The sequence below is a fragment of the Xyrauchen texanus genome, chromosome 31 (assembly GCF_025860055.1).
Source record: "Xyrauchen texanus isolate HMW12.3.18 chromosome 31, RBS_HiC_50CHRs, whole genome shotgun sequence".
Taxonomy (NCBI): Eukaryota; Metazoa; Chordata; class Actinopteri; order Cypriniformes; family Catostomidae; genus Xyrauchen; species Xyrauchen texanus.
Genome location: NC_068306.1, coordinates 34,898,027 through 34,914,449, shown reverse-complemented (window position 1 = coordinate 34,914,449; position 16,423 = coordinate 34,898,027). Strand labels below are relative to the sequence as shown.

At 37.7% G+C, this 16,423-nt stretch overlaps 1 protein-coding gene across 1 annotated transcript; it reads right to left on the bottom strand.

Annotated features, from left to right (window-relative positions):
• Positions 1-1,230: 1,230 nt before the first annotated feature.
• Positions 1,231-13,402, bottom strand: LOC127624781 (transmembrane protein 185-like). Its single transcript, XM_052099658.1, has 7 exons — positions 13,275-13,402; positions 12,660-12,836; positions 12,200-12,407; positions 7,826-7,909; positions 7,533-7,709; positions 5,056-5,179; positions 1,231-2,681 (listed from the first exon to the last, which is right to left on the bottom strand). Exons 1-7 carry the CDS (start codon positions 13,310-13,312, stop codon positions 2,437-2,439), a joined length of 1,053 nt encoding a protein of 350 aa, XP_051955618.1. The 5' UTR covers positions 13,313-13,402; the 3' UTR covers positions 1,231-2,436.
• Between the last annotated feature and the right edge of the window lie 3,021 nt (positions 13,403-16,423).

Below are 16,423 nucleotides of genomic sequence, written 5' to 3'. Positions count from 1 at the left end.
CTAAATGACTTGCCAAAACTACAGTTTGCTAATATTAAATCTGTGGAGTGGTTAAAAAAATTACTTTTAATGACTTCAACCAAAGTGTATGTAAACTTGTGACTTAAACTGTAAATGATAATACATATAAAAATAATTATTTATGTTCTCATTATCAACACATTTATGTTATTAGAAATAATTCCTATAATAAACAATCCATCATAATAAACAAATAAACACCTAAAATAAAAAGATTTCAACAGTGGAAAAAATTCACACAACATTTGCATGGTAAACAAAAACATTTTAATGTGAGGCACTGTTGAACGCTATGGTATGTTTGCCTTTACAAAGGAAAGGACACCATAAACATCAAGAGTGGTAATGTGTACATTGGGGAACATATAAAACCGCGATTTTGGTCCACATCCAAAAAAGGTACATTTCTATGGCTGTTCACTCAGACCAGCTGAGAAAGCAACTAATGCATTTTCTACTAGAAACCAGCCATTAAACAAGGCTAATATTTTCTGGCATGACAGTAAACATACGATCTGGATGTAGAATGGGAACATACTGCAACTGGTTAACACTTAAATTAACAATTACACATATCTGTAAAAAGGGATTTAAAAGAATGTATTTTTATGAATACAGTTGTTTTCAGTTTTTTTTTTTTTACACTAAATGGGTCCAAATGAGATGGAACAAATCAGTGCTAGTAGTTTCTGTAACAGGCCAATTTAATTAATGGTTTTGCCTTACTGAGATTACAGGGAATATACAACAGTAACAAGGTCTGTAGGTAGTGGTTATATTCTCAAAAAGAGAATATGGAGCGCAAAATGAAAAATCGAATTCTTCTGTAATGTGAAAATTGTAACATTTATATGTCATGGTAGTAGGTCTTGTTCTTCCTTCAATTAACCTATTATTAAATTGGGTGCATTCTTGATTAATATGCTGATTGAAATAAAAAGCATTGTATTACAGTGTTTTCACTGTAATACAGTAAAAAAAAATATTACTGAATTACAGGAAAGAGAATCTAATTGGATCCCCATTGTGAATAATGGACTTGACAAAAACACTCAAAAGTAAAATGACAATCACAATTAAGAATAATGGAAAATACAAAAGAAATAAAAAGTAAAATGTCTAGATGCATTATGGTAGTGAGAATCACTATAAAGATTAAATGAAATTACAAAAAAAAAAAAAAAAAAAAAAAAAACACAAAATGTCCAGACACATTTTGGGAAGAGAATCTCAATGAAGAAAATTTCAAAATAATTCAAAAATAAATGCTCAGACACATTAAAGTGATGGGAATTTGGTGGAAATTGTGCTAAACTGTAATGAAAATAATGTCACAGTGGATAAATATATCTTAATAGTCTTTATTTTCATTATGCAAAATAACATTTCTTTAATTTTCTATATATATATATATATATATCTCTATATTTTTTCAATTTTAGGGGAAATATGACCTAAACACATTTCAATGAGACCCCAAAAACTGCACAACAAAGACCAAAAGATCAGTCTTAAAGGGATAGTTCACCCAAAAATAAAAATTCTCATCATTTACAAATTTTTGGGTGAACTATCACTTTGACTAATCATTTTCCTTTGATGGCTCCTATCACATATAACCAGATGAAGAAGACCCCTACTCTCAAATAAACAGTGAACAATTTCAGATTCATTTTTAAACTTTGCTCCCCCTAAAGGCTGCAATCACAGTGCAAATAAGGGAATGACACATATAGAAAGGCTTGCACAGAGAAAAATATTGTGCTAACATCAGACCAAACATCAACAAAGCTGAATAGTTAGGACTGACAGGTGAATAGCAGACAGTCTGTACCATATATTGATTTCCCTGCTGAAACAATAAAGCTAAAACCAGCCTAAGCTTAGCTGGTCTAAGAGTGGTTGTAGGTATTTTTAGCTTGCCAGGCATCAAGACCAGCTTGACCAGGCTGGGAGACCAACTCAAACCAGCAAACCAGCTTAGGCTGATTTAAGTTTTTTTTTTTTTCCAGCACTGTTGAAAAAAGAAAATTAATCTCAACTCTCCAGACCAGGAAGAAAAAAACGCCTTTCCTTAATTACAGATTAGATGGTTTCGTGGAGAGTTCTTGAGGAAAGTTGAATCAATGCACTCCAGAAGGCAACAGATCCAATCTATGCCATCAAACACAAGGCTATGTACATACACATACAAAATGACTAGGGAGAGTCAATAACTACACTCTAGATTTGAGCTTAACTCAACCATATGAAAGACTTTTCTAATGAATTTTCACCACAGAAGGATCTCAGAAGAAAAGTCTTTGTTGCTGGATTGTACATTTCTTCTTTAATGGTATGTCCTGACATAGACCCTGGTGCATAGTGCTATAGCTTCTCACTGTTCATGAACAGTCAAATGGGAAGTGCTGAATATTAGTCTGGCATGTCGATGCACAGTTTGGGTGGTGGCACAAAGTATTTGCCAGGACTTTGGGTGATCACCACACCTGTCTTCTTCCGAAACATGGGAGCAATTTTAGGTGCCTCGTAGATGGGCATCTCTTCAGACACCTCTGAATCCTCATGATGCAGGTCATAGGATATGTTGCCATATTCCCTCAGGAAGGGGAAGAGTTCAAGGAGGAACTGACAGAAGTCTTTGCGGATGCCAAACCACCCTGATGGAGAGGGAAGTTAGAATTGAAAGTCTTGGAAACTAATTTTGGCATGATTGTGATGATGCTTCATTCCTTTAACTCAGTTTAGGATTGTGTTTATTTAAAATAGACGCTATTGTGCATAGAATATGTTTTGTGTATTGTCTGTCATAAAATGAGATATTTATTTTGTTAATCAAATTTTTTTTTTTTACTTATGGTACTGCATTATATTGTAAAACTACAGTTTTATGAATTATATGGCTTAAACCAGAGGTTCTCAATGGGTGTTCAAAGGATGTCAGGGGGCGCTGAGAGCAAATGAGTAGAGAGGGGGGCATTAGGTTACAAATAGGGGGTGTTTATCAGTCATAATATTAAAATCTATCGTCAAGTTCCTCTTTGCATTAAAACGTTCAGTCACGTTTCAGTTGGTTCTCAATTATACGGGTTGATATGCATTTGTACCATGGTTCATCTGAAGTATCTGGTTTAGCAGACTAAAATACACAGGCAGAGGCACAAACTCTGCTAATACACCTGTATGGCTCTGTAGAATAATAATCAGTAATCAGTGTAATCAGTGAGAAGCGGAAATCATTTGAATTCGACAAAGAATTCTACATCACCACCCTTGAATTTACTATAGTAACACTAACTGTACTTTAGGCAGAAATAGATTGATAATAAATATTATCACGTCACTACTTCAGCTCTATTCAATTGGTCATAGGCTACATTAGGGGAGTGAGGGAATATAATTACATTTAGTTACAAATTATAAATATTTATATATTGTATTTATTGTTTTTACATGTTTAGAGTAGGTCTACTGCTTATAATTGCAAAAATGCTATAGTTTGTTTTAAACAAATCATGTTACTTCTAACCACGGTAGTGTAGAAGATCCAAACTTCCATGCATTTACTTAAGTCCACAAATACCACTGTTAAAAATATACAAATACAAAATTAATGACTAAATAAAAATTTAAAAAAGCAAATGTAATATATATTACAAATATCACTTTAATTATTAGTTTCTAACTTTGCATTTTCATTTTATAGGCCTCAGATATAGTCCTCCATCTGCTTGAATTCAAGAAATGCAAAGTTTAGTCTCACATTCATGAATTTATAAACAAAACTTTAAAATTATGCAATGCATCAAAGATGCATTGAGCAAATTAAACAAATCACTTTTTTTTTTGTCTTTGCCCTTTTCTCCCCAATTTGGAACGCCCAATTCCCAATGCTCTCTAAGTCCTCGTGGTGGCGTAGTGACTCGCCTCAATCTGGGTTGCGGAGGAGGAATCTCAGTTGCCTCCACGTTTGAATCATCAATCCGCACACATCTCACGTGGCTTGTTAAGCGTTACCGCAGAGACGTAGGGTGTGTGGAGGCATCACGCTACTCTCAGAGGCAACCAAGCACAACTCCAACGACAGCAAACCACATTATAGGTGACCACAAGGAGGTTACCCCATGTGACTCTTCCCTCCCTAGCAACCAGGCCAATTTGGTTGCTTAGGAGACATGGCTGGAGTCAATCAGCGCTGGAGTCATTCAGCACGACCTGGATTTGAACTTGTGACTCCAGGGTTGGTAGTCAGTGTCTTTACTTGCTGAGCTACCCAGGCCCCCACAAATATCAAGTTTTGTGTTTTTTTGATACAACAAAAGAGAATGAAGTAGTTCATCACAAAAAGGTTGAGAAGCACTGGATCAAACTAAAGAACATTAAAGTGTTATTCACCCCCCCCCCCCGCCCCCAAAAAAAAGAGAATTCACTAATTTACTCACTCTTATTTCATGTATGACTTTCTTTCTTCTGCAGAACACAAATGAAGATTTTTAGAAGAATATTTCAGCTCTGAAGGTCATGTAGCTTGAAGCTCCAAAAATCACATAAAAGAATCATAAAAGTAATCCATAAGACTCCAGTGGTTACGTCATCATTGCAGTCTCTAGGCACGATCATTCCTTGTGCTTGACGTATACGCCAAGTGCTACATGGCGCTACAGGAAGTGTAATCGAGATCGCCAAGGAGACTGCAATGTCAAGATTTATAGTGAAAAAGGAGTTATATTTTGATCATGGATCATTTCAGATGAACATGAATTAAAACACTGGAGTCTTATGGATTGGTTTTATGCTGCTTTTATGTGCTTTGTGGAGTGTCACAATTTTGGTCACCATTCACTTTCATTGTATGGACCTACAGAGCTGAAATATTCTTCTAAAAATCTTAATTTGTGTTATGCAGATGAAGAAAGTCATACACATATGGAATGGCATGAGGGTGAGTAAATGATGAGAGAATATTAACTTTTAGGTGAACTATACCTTTAATGCCAATATCAACATGCCAAATAAGCAATAAATATTACTTACAGTGATTGCCTCCTTTCTGGCCAAATGTGGTCACCATTAGAGTCACCAGAGACACCCAGAGAGGCACAAAAACAGGGACATAGTTGGAGTTATAATGACCATCCAGCTTGTGCACAAGGAGAATCTGAAAACAACACAAACACTGATCAATGTCAACCCTCGGTTGGGTCTATAACAGGGCTTCTGAAGGTTTTATGAAGCTAAATAAACCCCTGACTTTAAGGCCTTTTAAAGACCAACTAAAGGAAATTTAAGTAATAAATTCAAGGGAACACAATATGTCATTGCATCGTTCTCTAAATGTAAATTTCTAGGGAACACAAGAACAGTCATATATACTGTATACAGAAGTAACACTTCAACGTTTAAAAACGCAACTTAACAGATCTCCATTACTTTGATTCATTTTTTTAAAACTAACACGATAAGGCTTGAATACCTCAGCCCCTAACCACCAGAATGTAGAAATAAATGTAACCGTCTAATCAGACCCATTGTATGTTTCACTTGAATAGTGTTTAAACAACACCCAAAAATATGCCTCAAAGCTCTGGAATAAAATATAAGTGATCACCACCAAACATGTAAAAACAAGATTGTATTCAAATGGAGCATTTAAATTATGAACAAATGTTACAGGCAAAAATAGCCATGTTTCACATTTCTTGACCCATAGGTGGCGCTGTCACCAAACTTTGCAAGTACCCTCAGATCATGGTCCTGACAAAGCATAACAAGTTTCATTTCAATTTACCTCCACCTCATTCAATTTGTGCAAATGTAACTTTTCAACTAAATCAAAATTCTGTATCATGCATTCTGTGCAGATCAGTCAGGAAATAATTTTAAACCATTGCTTAGGCAAATCGGTCAAAGTTTGATGGAATAATAGTGAATAAACTGTAAATATCATATTCCAAGATGGCGTCCACTATAATGGGCAATAATATAAGCATTTAATTTGTAACATCAGGAGCGTAATATCATGCAAAATGCATTTCTGAACTTGTGGTGGCACAACAGAGTTTGTCCTAAAGACCCCAAATTTGGTACGGGGGCTATTTATACATAGAAATTCATTTTAAAACGACTTAAACACAATGAGAAACCATTCCCTCATGCAACATTTAATACCATGACCTAATGAAATTAAGACTCCTATTTAAGACTTTTTTCAGATCTGCAGAAACCCTGCTATAAATATTTTAGGGATGCATGATATTAAATTCCGGCCCAATACTGGGAAGCTGATGATTATTTTCATAGTATGGCAAATAACTGTATAAGTATAAAATATTTATTTTGAGATCAAATAGACAAAAGGTTTGTCTGTCGTAATAAACAACAACAGTTGTCATAATAAAAGCTTGTTAACACTTGCTGGGTTACCATCCAAAATGTTTAGAATTTTTTAAGCGCATTTAAAAAAAATTGGCTTAAGAAAATACAAATTGTTGCACATTTCCACACTTGAGGGAGCCGCCTCGTCATGATGGAGCAGCTGATTGACCTCTCCCTGATTTGGGGAGTTTTATTTGCAAGATGGGAGCATGTATTTCATTTTATTAAATGCATCCACAAGACATCGCAGAATAAGTGTAATATCTGATAGAATGTAGGCTGAAATGGCTACGATGCCCACACACCACCAGTCTCCACATACCTGGGAGCACCCGCTCTCAAAACAGTCCTGGCAGATTGTGACAACCCACTTTATCGACCAGATGTGGATTAAACACTTCCGAACGACAAGCGCTATGATCAAAGAATTGTATGCCAAGGTCGGACCTTTCAGTGGGCTAGTCACATCAAGCCATCACACACTCATAACACATGCACGAATGGTCAAAACATGTCATAGTTTTGCAAATAAACCATTTCCATCATCTTAAAACGCATTTAAGTTTATTCGCATATCAAGCATTTCCATTCAGGATTTCTTATGCGCAATTTCAAAATGTACAAAAAAATTGTTTGATGGAAACCCACCTAGTGGCTTGCAAGCTCTCGTGTTAATATGCATGCAACTGTGAATGAGCTTCTCTCAAAACGGTTCCAAATGTATTTTAATTTTTTTTTTGGTGTGTGTGTGTGTGTCCTGCATCAAAAATGGGTTGAAGGAAGATCACAGAAGAGTTAAATGTCATGCTGAGTGTCTAGAACAACTACGACTGGATACAAATCTTGATTTTCCGGTTTTCTTCCTTTGAACGCTTTCGATCTTGATTCTTAAAAATCCAAGATCGTTCTTTAACTTTTACCTTAAAGTTTTTGGTTGTCTTGATTATTATATCTATAATAAATAGCAATTGAACTGCATAGTTTGGGCCTTATTGTTAATTTTTTTAATTAATATTTTTGTAATGTGCCTACAAAGTTTGAATATTTCCTGTATAATTTACAGCATTAGCTGAGAGAATTTCTTTCATACAGTATGCAAGCAAAATGGACATTATCATTGAAATATCAAATCAAACCTCAAAAGTAAGCAGGGGCACAACTATAGTCATCCAGCTGATCGCCATGGTGATATGAGTACGCCGTTGCTCGGCAATGACATCCATGGAGCGGAGGAAGAGCACAGACCAGACGATGTAATACAGCACCACCAGACACAAGAAGGACATAAGTATCCACAGTGGCACACACACCACCTGCCAAGAAACGGTACTGTTCTTACTCCAATGAATTGCTGCAGAGGTCAGATTGCAATGCTATTTCTGTGATCATAGGGCAGAACAAAATGTAAAACTGCTATTGATGTGCTTACCAACCACGGCCAGCTGATGATCTTATCCAGTCGTAATGCAATGAAGATGAACTGAAGAATATTTACAGAGCAAAGAATCTCCAGCTGCCGAAAAAAAAAAACAAAAAAAAAACAAGCAAGAGAAAGAAAAACAATTACGTTGCATTTCAACACATTGGCCTAAATGCTTTGGGAGACTTGCTTGATATCATGTAAGTGCAACTCGCAATGTCAGTCAAGAAAATCACAAACAAAAACAAACAGAAAAAAAGAGAAAATTTTTAGGACCCTTGTGTGTAATTGAACCTGTTCTTTCTCACATCCCAGATTAACATACAGAGACAACTGCAAGTGAACCATTTGTAGGTTGATTTCACCTAAAAGTTTAATACTGTTGCTCTGTGGTGCAATCAAACATTTTGAGCCCAACACAGCAACATTGCCTCGACCAATGGCTTGAGTTTGGAGCGGGGACTACCTGTTTGTACAACCAATGGATACCAGGGGGAGTTTTCTGGAATCTGTTTGAAAACAGTGATTATTTCTGCAACAACATTAGGTAGTGCAGAAATTACCCACTTCAACATTATTTTCATGACAATTAAGCACATCCCCTTCCATTCTCTTTACTGAAATGCCAAATATTATTTAAACTGTCAAGTATTTACACATCATGGTGGTAGATCTTCTACTGCCTTTAATGTATGCAGATTTAAATAAAGACTCTGGAGAGGGCGATTCTTATTACTGTCTTCCTGTTTTATTGTATTACACATGGCTCAATTGTATTCACATAAGCATGTAAACATATTTTCCGATGCACTTTTGCAAATTGAAAATATTAGAATAGAAGAACAGGGAGCCCTGCAACAGATGTCATGGCCCCCACAAAGCCCCGCACTGAACATTGTGTCAGTCTGAGATTACATAAAGAGACAGAAGCAATTGAGACAGCCGAAATAGAAAGAAGAACTGTGGTGAATTCTCCAAGAAGTTTGGAACATCCTCTCTGCCAACAACCAAGAAAAACTGTGTCCAGGTGAACCTAGGAGAATTGGTGCTGTTTTAAAGGCAAAGTTGGTCACACTGAATATTGGTTTAGCTGTTTAGTATGTTTACTGGACTTTGTATGACATTCAGTGATAAATGAATATTATTTAAGTCCTTATTTTTTGAAAACATCCTCACTATGCAAAATTTTTCACAAGTACCAAAAACTTTTGCACAGTACTGTATATATATATATAAACATAGTCTATGTTTCGAGATAAAAAACAATATATATATATACATATTTTTTTTTACAAATTATTTTAAGTCAAGAATATCAATGCGTTTTTCAAATAACCTGAACAAAATGTGCCTTTTTATTAAAATGTAAAAATATTGATATTTAATTATATGACAAAATAATAATAATTTTTTAAATCTTCACAAACAATCTTGTGGGTCTAAAGAGATCTCTGTTTTCTGATTTTTTTGTCACATGACAACACAATTTCTACTTACATGTTAGTTGCACCACAAGTATTAATAATATTTTAAAATAAAATTGTTTCACTGCATAAAAAAATTAAAATAATAAAAGATTTAGTATAACTCATTGCAACATTTCATCTTTTTTTTCCCCAAGAATTTCAGCTTTTAATGAATCTTTGAATTGTTTTATTGTCTTCTTTTACTTTAAACCTAAGAAAAATGTCAAAATGACTTTGAACTCATTAATTGAACACATGTTCCTCATAGAAGAGATGTATTCAAGTAATTGCTTTGTTGTGAATTGCATTTGTAATGGTTTTTGAATAATTTAGTAGACGTCATTGACCCATATACACCGATCAGCCACAACATTAAAACCAACTGCCTAATATGGTGTAGGTCCCCCTCGTGCCGCCAAAACCGTGCAAACCCACATCTCATAATAGCATTCTGAGATGATATTCATCTCACCACAACTGTACAGTGCGGTTATCTGAATTGCCATACACTTTGTCAGTTCAAACCAGTCTGGCCATTCTCTGTTGACCTCTATCTTCAAGAAGACATTTCTGTCCACAGAACTGCCACTCACTGGATGTTTTTTGTTTTTGGCACCTTTTGGAGTAAATTCTAGAGACTGTTGTGTGTGAAAATCCCAGGAGATCAGCAGTTACAGAAATACTTCAACCAGCCCATCTGACACCAACAATCATACCACGCTCCAAATCACTGAGATCTAATTTTTGATTACATTTATTTGATTGAACATTAACTGAAGCTCCTGACCAATATCTGCATGATTTTATGCACTGCACTGCTGCCACACGATTGGATGATTAGATAATCGTATTGATGACTGTTGGTGTCAAATTGGCTGGTTTGCGTATTTCTGTAACTGCTGATCTTCTGAGAAACTGTGGCTTGAAGGTCTCTCCAGGTCTCCGTCTAACCATTAGTGGTTAAGGAGGATCGGTGATGATCTGGGGGTCCTGGATAGAGGATTTATTACAAGTTCTTTGAGCCAATGGGTGGATCCACTGATGTAAGCTGAAGAAGGCTAAAATGTAACATGTCACAACTAATTACATTTTTTTCTTGTTAGCCTACAATAGAAGGAGGTAGTGAAATTTCTGTTGAAATGACTGGACCTTTCCCTCTTCTTCATGTCTTGACAAGCACATGTCAGTGAACAGAAATAACATGTATACAATGACAAAAAAGGCCTAATTTAAGTTGCTATGAAATGTACAAATAAAATAAAGTGACCAATATTAAAGTCACGTTCTGCGAATGGATTTTAATCTTAAAACTAATCCATGTAGTAAAAGTAGAATAATAATCACTGTGAGAACTACCAAAGTCTCACTCCGGTCCCCCTTGAAAACATAACAGTGCCATGGCCTGGGCAGCAAAAAGTCTGGGGACTCCTGTCTTCATCAGACCACAACTGATCTCTGTGTTGTTTGCATTCATGTGCCGAAAAACAGGTGAAACAAAACTGAGGTTGCCAACCGTCCACTATAATTTGGAATCATCCTTAAGGGAATTAAGGCAACAGAATGCTGTTGGATATTAAATCCATATGGGACGCAGTTTGACCTGTACTCTAGCATCTCACAACCAAACTGCTAAGAATGTTTCTTGAAAAGGCAAGGAAGATCAATGACAATTTGTGCATGTCTTCTGTTGTGTTTACAGTCCAAAACTGCAGCATTTTGTCAGAAATATTACAATCGAGTATATGATAATTGTCTCCCATTATTATGATCCTTGTGTAAGTACATTTAAGCAACGACACTGTAATCCAAGGAAAAATATACTATTTTGTTTTGAGCATTAACTCTCCCATTAAAACCCATTGTGAGGCATGTTTGCTTAATTTACTAGTGACCATGGAAGAACAATTTTTTAAAATCTTTTTTTAGGGCATTAAAAAAGCTTTAAAAAAAATAGTGCTTAATTATGGGGAAGAAAACGCTTAACAGATATTGTCATTCTCCATGGACTGTGGGTTTTTTTTTTTGGCAAAAAAAAAAAGAAAAAGTGTTTATTAAAAGTAAAAATGTAAAGTAATTTGGTTGTCCTTGGTCAATGTATTAGTAAATTAAGTCATGTTGATATTTCTCATGTTAAGCGTTTTTATAATGTCCCGTTTAGAAATTTGGCAACCCTACAAGCAACATGACCTTAAAGGAATATTCAGGGTTCAGTACAAGTTAAGCTGAATGCACAGCATTTGTGGCATAATGTTGATTACTACAAAAACTCATCCCTCCTTTTCTTAAAAAAAAATAAATTCCAAAATCTGGATTACGCTGAGGCATTCACAGTGAAAGTAAATGGGGCCAATCAATAAACGTTAAAATACTCACTGTTTCAAAAGTAAAGCCACAAGACGTAAATAATATGCTTGTTAATACAATTTTATTGAGAGAAAATAAATAACTAACCTTTTGTGTAAATTTATTTCCAATTTTACAACTTTTTACATATTCTGCCATGCCATAAAGCCTAAAACAACTATAAAAACGCTGATTTAATAAATTTTAAAACTTGGGAAAAAAAAAACAAAAAAACAGAATTGATATAGGTTCTTTTATAAAATTATAAGCTTCTCATTTCAGTCTTGAAACCTACCAAAACTTGGCCCCATTCACTTCCATTGTAAGTGCCTCACTGTAAACTCAATTTTTGATTTTTAAAAAAAAAAAAAAAAAAAGGAGGGACGAGTCGAAATATATATATTTTTTGGCAATCAATATAATGCCACAAATGCTGTCAATTGAGCTTAACTTGATGTAATTGTCATACTTCCTTCTAGTATTCGATTACGCACTGTGTCACATCTAATTCGACATACAGATGAGGGCTGTGGCTTGACTACGCAAAAACCAGATGTAGCTGCACAGTTAATACCTCCAGTGAGCGGTCGTGTCTGAATCCCCACACGCATGCTGCCACGGAGAGAGGTGAGACGAAAAAGAGTGGCATGAAGACCAGAAGCCAAAAGTGTGAACCTCTTTCCACACGGTCACACACCAGCACTTCGAAGGTGAGCAGGAGGAGGTGGATTCCCACAGCGATCAGCATGGCCTTGAACTCCACACAGGTCTCACCTTCAGCCCTGTATATGACAACACAACCAAGACAGGGTGATGTGATACAAACTCCTGTGACCTTTTGACTTCATACTAGTACACTTACAACAGGTTTAGACTCCCCGGAGGGTAACTTGATATGATCAAGGGCACAATTGTGAAAGTTCATGCATTAACAATGAGTTTAAATTTATAACCTTGAAGTTACACCCCCATATTTCTCCACTACATGCCACCCAGTTACTTGTGATCATAGCCATTGAAAAGCTCAGGCTGACCTGTATTGAGGGTTGCGAGCCCAAACCCCGGTGCCCACGGAAGCCCCGATGATCACCATGAGTTTCCACAGCCAGATGGGCGCAAACACCGCCCAGTAACTCCACTGGATGATGCCATCCAACCTCAATGACAGCAGCACAGAGAACAGTAGCAGGCATGCATAGATCAGGAACTTACTGGAAGAAAACACACATGCAGTAGGACTATCTAGACACATATAAAGGGGGCAGATTTATCCAACTTATATTACATTTGCAAATATCATGAGGCCCAAGTTTCACTTTGACTGTAAACAAACTGTCACACTGTCAGCTTTGCTAATGCTTGTACTAGAATCTTAACGAAAATAGACGTGCTTTGTTTCCTGTGCAGTATCTTTAGATGCCAATGCTTAGAATTAGTTGGAATGTAGTTAAATGCAAGTGGTTTATGTTAATTACTGCAGTGTTAAAGCTGTTTTATTCACTGGTTGAATGTAATTTAATGCTGCCTACACTGAGCAGATACAAACCAAACAGGCCTGCACAGTGAACGTTAGCAACTAAGCTAGTAAAGTGAATGTTGAGGTTTTAAAAGGAGTAGTTTCATTATTCGTCGAACTCAACAAACCTTACCTAGGGTTGAAATCTTGAAAAAAGCCACGGAGATTCATGGTTTCCTCTTTAGACCATAGTTAAATTGAGTGAAATTGATAGGCAGGCTAACTGCACTCACATCAGTGCAGACAGTTGGCGAACGAAACCAAACACAGTGACGTCACAAGTCCCGCCCTCTTCCACCAGACGGCGCTGAAAAAATGCGTTTCTTTATCCTTGTGAAATTTACATTTATCCCCCCACCAAAAAATGTCTTTAAAAATATACTTAAATTTCATGATGTATTGCTATAAATCAAGATTACATTTATAAATATACTTAGAATCAGTAATAATCAGTGTTGGGCAAGTTACTCAAAAAAGTAATCCTCTACTAATTACTTGTGTAAAATTATACTCGGATGACTAATTTCTTTAAAAATATACAGAGCTCAATACAAGTTCATTTTAAGCAACAGCATTTGTGGCATGATGTTGATTACCACAAATTTTAATTTCGGCTCGTCCCTCCTTTTCTTCAAAAAAGCAAAAATGTAGGTTCCAGTGAGGCACTTACAATGTAGGTGAATGGTGAAAATTTTTGGAGGGTTTAAAGACAGAAATGTGAAGCTTATAATTTTATAAAAGCACTTATGTAACAGACTTAATTTTGGATTTTAGTTAATTGTTGTTACATTGAGTGCCTTTACACTCTATGGTATATATGTGTGTGTGCAGTACATTATCCCCTCGGGGCTTGCCGTAAATGGTGAGTGTGCATGCGCACAGAGGCTGGTTGTTCAGTTTGTTCGACTACTGGTGTGTAAGCTAATAAAGAGAAAAGCACGGATTAAAACTCTGTCTGCAGTCGTTTGTTATTTTCTTATTTCTAAGTATCTAGGCGAACTCCACGTGAACGCTCGGTTACATTGGTGGCAGCGGTTTTGGTTTATTTGTGTTTGCGCGGTACAGTGTTGCGGCGGGTGTTTAACTAATTAGCTTAGTATTACAAGTTGTAGATAGTTAGCGCACGCGAGTTCATCGCTTGGCGGTCGTCATGTGGTGTAAGGACGAGTATGACTTCCATCCGAGACGGGAACGTGACAAGAGCAACAGACACGTGAGAATTGAGCTACCGCCGCCGTTCTCAGGTGATGAAAAGCAGAGTTTTTTATGCTGGGCGCGTCAGTTCGAGGTCGCGGTCAGGGCGCTTACAGAGAGTGACGGCGCTGCTTCCTACAATTACGAGCTGGCAAGAATTCTACCGACACGTTTGAGCAACGCAGCATTTCTTCTGTGGGACAGTTTTCCTGATAATGTTCAGGCGGATTACACAGCTATGAAAGAAAGACTCAAGGAAGCATTCGGGCAAAGACAGTTTATGGATCGTTTCAGAGCTAGCCTATCGGCCCGCCCTCGTGCGCCGCGGGAAAGTTTGGAGGTGTATGCGGCTGAAATCAGCAGGTTGGTCGACGAAGCTTTTCCTGAATATGGTGATAAGGCTCAACAGGAAGAAAAGTTTCGCCGTTTCGTGGCTGGTCTGGATCCTGTGCTTAGAACAAAATGCCTTGAACAAGGAGCAACAGATTTAGAGGAGGCTGTGATAATTGCAGGTCGGTGTGAGAATGCTAGAGATGTGATAAAGACTGATTACATGGCTGTTAATGCTGCTCACGGTCATAGTGATGGAGGGGCAGTGGCTGCTGTTCACTCTGGAATGGACAATGTTGGACTGCACAGAGCAGTGGATAGATTGGCTGAAGAAATGAGGGATATGAGAATGGCACTGAGACGTTTGGGTGATGAGAACCAAGTACTGAAAGCAAAAGTGAGTCCTAAAGCAATGGATGAGTGGAGCGGAAGCCGCCCTCAGTCTAGTGGAATGTGCCAGTGCAGCTGTGGGGGCCGTGGATGCCAGTCACGTGTCTTTGGCAGTGCACGGAGGGGCCGTTCACCTGAGAGGGAATTTTTCCAACACAATGATGAGCATAAGTCAGGTACTGATTTTTGTGGTTATAAAGACTCATACTCTACTCAATTTTCTACGAGACGCAGCCCCAGCCCTGGTCCTCGCGAGATGGAACAGCTATGAGGAGGACTCTAGGAAGCGTGGAGTGCGTTTCATGTCTCCTGGTGCAGGGGAACGACGCAATGGGCCGGGAAGCGAACTGTAGCTGATGTCGCGGCCCAAACATCAGCTGTATTGCCTGTGGGCCCTCAAAGGGATGACACTAATGACAGTAATTCAATTTTAAAAGACATTAATGAGAACACGAACACTGACAAGGAACAGCTTGTGTCATATGTGAGAGGAGTGATTGAAGGTGTGGAGGTTCAAATGTTAGTGGACTCTGGTTCCAGTGTGTCTATCATTTGTGCAGATCTCCGCATGTCTATTCCAGCACTTCGTAATCGCCCACTGAAAAAGGACTATGTGGCAGCCCGTGCCGTGAATGGACAGATGCTAGATACATTGGGCACCATCACCATAACATTCCAGCTCGGAACAGAGTCATGGCAGCATGTATTTCATGTGGTGAGAGAAACAACACAGCCTGTTTTGTTGGGGTGGGACTTTCTGTTGAGAAATCATGCCTTACTAGACCTTAGCCGGGCGAAGTTACAACTGTGGGACATCTCTATCCCTCTTCTTACAGGAAAAGACTTTGTTCCTAGGTGCTGCAACGTGTCTCTGGCCACCACAATATACTTACCGCCCCTCTGCGAGTCAGTTGTACCAGTTAAAGTGGGTCCACCTAATGTGGCTCATTTGTCAAGTGACTTTGTTGGCTATTTGGAACCCAATGTGGCAGATTCTTCTAGTCTAGTGGTGGCTCACACAGTAACCACTGTTCACAATGGACTGACTAAAGCTCGGATTTTGAATCCTACCGGACAGGACATATCGTTAAAAGAAGGTATGCACCTGGGTGAGTTTTATTCAGTTGATGACTCGGACGTTCAGTTAGTTCATGCTCCAGTTAATATAGCGGCAGCAACTGCTTCTGGAGTAGCACCTTCTGTATTGCTAGATGAGTCAGCCTATTTCAGAGTCCGAGAGAGCTGCACTCTCAGCATTGCTGTTGGAATACAATGACATCTTCAGTTCCTCCATGCAGAATGAGGGTAAATGTAAACTAGTGAAACATTACATCAGAACTGGTGAACAGACACCTATCAAACAGCGGG